This window comes from Coregonus lavaretus, assembly GCF_964263955.1.
Source record: "Coregonus lavaretus genome assembly, chromosome: 27".
Taxonomy (NCBI): domain Eukaryota; kingdom Metazoa; phylum Chordata; class Actinopteri; order Salmoniformes; family Salmonidae; genus Coregonus; species Coregonus lavaretus.
In genome coordinates, this window is record NC_140014.1 from 36,790,699 (window position 1) to 36,793,388 (window position 2,690).

The 2,690-nt window shown below is 49.4% G+C and overlaps 1 protein-coding gene across 1 annotated transcript; it reads left to right on the forward strand.

The window, feature by feature from the left end:
- Positions 1-1,655: 1,655 nt before the first annotated feature.
- On the forward strand, positions 1,656-2,240 carry LOC311102519 (transmembrane protein 229B-like; the record flags this gene model as incomplete). Its single annotated transcript, XM_084143882.1, has 1 exon — positions 1,656-2,240. The coding sequence occupies one exon, from the start codon at positions 1,656-1,658 to the stop codon at positions 2,238-2,240; it is 585 nt and encodes a 194-aa protein (XP_084000008.1).
- Positions 2,241-2,690: the final 450 nt, after the last annotated feature.

A 2,690-nucleotide genomic window follows, 5' to 3' on the forward strand; every position in this document is an offset into this window, starting at 1 on the left:
CCAAGGCTGCCCTCTCCCTTCCCCCAGCCTGTCCAAGGCTGCCCTCTCCCTTCCCCCAGCCTGTCCAAGGCTGCCCTCTCCCTTCCCCCAGCCTGTCCAAGGCTGCCCTCTCCCTTCCCCCAGCCTGTCCAAGGCTGCCCTCTCCCTTCCCCCAGCCTGTCCAAGGCTGCCCTCTCCCTTCCCCCAGCCCTTGTCATCACAGAGCAGGAGGTCAACAGACTCTTTAGAAAACAGAACAGCAGGAAGGCTGCTGGCCCAGATAAGATCTCTCCATGCAGCCACACTTAAGCGCTGTGCTAACCAGCTCTCCCTGGTTTTCACAGACATATTCAACCAGTCACTAGAGCAATGCACTGTTCCTGCCTGTTTCAAATCTTCCATCATTGTTCCAGTCCCGAAAAAAACAAAAGATGTCCTGCCTGAACGACTACAGACCTGTAGCGCTCACCTCGGTCATCATGAAAACCTTTGAGCTCCTGGTACTGTCTCATCTCAAAACCAGCACTCCCTCGACCCACTGCAATTCACCTACAGATCGAACAGATTTGTGGACGATGCTGTCAACATGGGCCTTCACTACATCCTCAAACAGCTCGATAACCCAAAGATATACAGTATACAAGGATATTGTTTGTGGACTTAAGCTGTTTGTTCAACACCATCATCCCAGAACTGCTACAATACAAACTCTCCCAGCTGAACATGTTTAGCTCCATCTGTCAGTGGATCACTGACTTCCTGACCAAAAACCTCGATCCTGACTAGTCTCCCAGTCCCTGCCGCTGAAAAAGATCCCCACAGCATGATGCTGCCACCACCATGCTTCACCGTAGGGATGGTGCCGGGTTTCCTCCAGACGTGACGCTTGGCATTCAGGTCAAAGAGTTCAATATTGGTTTCATCAGACCAGAGAATCTTGTTTCTCATGGTCTGAGAGTCCTTTAGGTGCCTTTTGGCAAATTCCAAGCGGGCAGTCATGTGCCTTTTACTGAGGAGTAGCTTCCGTCTGGCCACTCTACCATAAAGGCCTGATTGTTGGAGTGCTGCAGAGATGGTTGTCCTTCTGGAAGGTTCCCCCATCTCCACAGAGGAACTCTGGAGCTCTGTCAGAGTGACCATCAGGTTCTTGGTCAACTCCCTGACCAAGGCCCTTCTCCCTTGATTACTCAGTTTAGCCAGGCGGCCAGCTCTAAGAAGGATGAAGGACACAGTGTTCTTTGTGACCATCAACACTGCAGACATTTTTTGGTACCCTTCCCCAGATCTGTGCCTCGACACAATCCTGTCTCGGAGCTCTACAGACAATTCCTTCCATGGTAATACTCGATACACCAGCACCAGAAGGACACAAGGTAGGTTTTAGGAGTAGCAGAGGTACTCTAGCTCTCTATCTTGTTCTATAATGCCACACTGTCTAACTCACTTTTCTCTCCTTTCTCCCTCTCAGACCTGCATTTCTCCTCCACTAGATAAAAATAGAGGGATGGTAATCATGGTGTAATGGGTGTGATTGAACAGGGGACCTCTCGCACGCCAAACCAACCATTAGACCAAGAGGAAATCCTTGTGGTCTCAAGGTGATATTTGGGCGTAAAGCTCTCAGGCACGACTACCTCATCACGAAGACGTGGTGATTCCAAATCACCTCTACTACAATGGCAACCACAGTCCCTCCGCCAGTGCCTCTGACGGTCTTGTCTCGCTGGTACCTGTACGCCATCCACGGCTACTTCTGTGAGGTCATGTTCACCGCCGCCTGGGAGTTTGTGGTCAACCGCGACTGGAAGTTCCCTGGTGTTACCAGTGTGTGGGCTCTGTTCATCTACGGGACCTGCATCCTCATCATGGAGCACATGTACCTGGCCCTCCGAGCTCTCCACTGCCCCCTGCTGCTGCGATGCCTCATCTATACCCTGGGGATGTACATCTGGGAGTTCAGTACAGGGCTATTGTTGACCCAGTTTGGGGCATGTCCCTGGGATTATTCCCATTTTCAGTATAACTTCATGGGGTTGATCACGGCAGAGTACGCCCTGCCATGGTTCTGTGCGTCGTTCATGATGGAGCGACTGGTTATACGTAACACACTGCGGCTAAGGATGGACACGGACGGAACAGAGGGCGTCAAGTCTGATGCAGGCGTGGGAGGAGATGGGGGAGGAGATGGGGTAGGAGGGGGGAGGAGAGAATGGGGTGAACGAGGAGGTACAGAGGTCAACGGTTTCCTGAAAGTGGACTGAGGACGGAGCAAAGAACACTGAGGGCCGGTTTTAAAAACACTGATAAAACTAATCCTGGACTAAAAAGCCTTCTCAATGGATAATGTCAATGGATAGTGCTTTTTAGTCCAGGCTTAATCTGTGTCCAGGAAGCGGTCCCTGAATCGTAAATCTTCCCTTTAGGAAATGTACACTTTATTTTATTTTTTATTTAACAACATTCAAAGTACTATAGTTATGTAGCTTCAGGTTGCAATCTGAAGTAAATTCTGTATTGACTTCAAATTTGACTGGGTCCTAAAGCAATGCAATAGCTTCAATTCATTTTCATGTGGAGAATGTTTTTCGACAGTTAGTGACAGTTAGTGATAGAGTTCTGTATGCACTGTAGTCTGTTTCAAAAGGCTATTGATTTAGAGTAGCATACAGCTCAGTTAGGTGTACTCTTATAATGTACTGTATTGCACATGC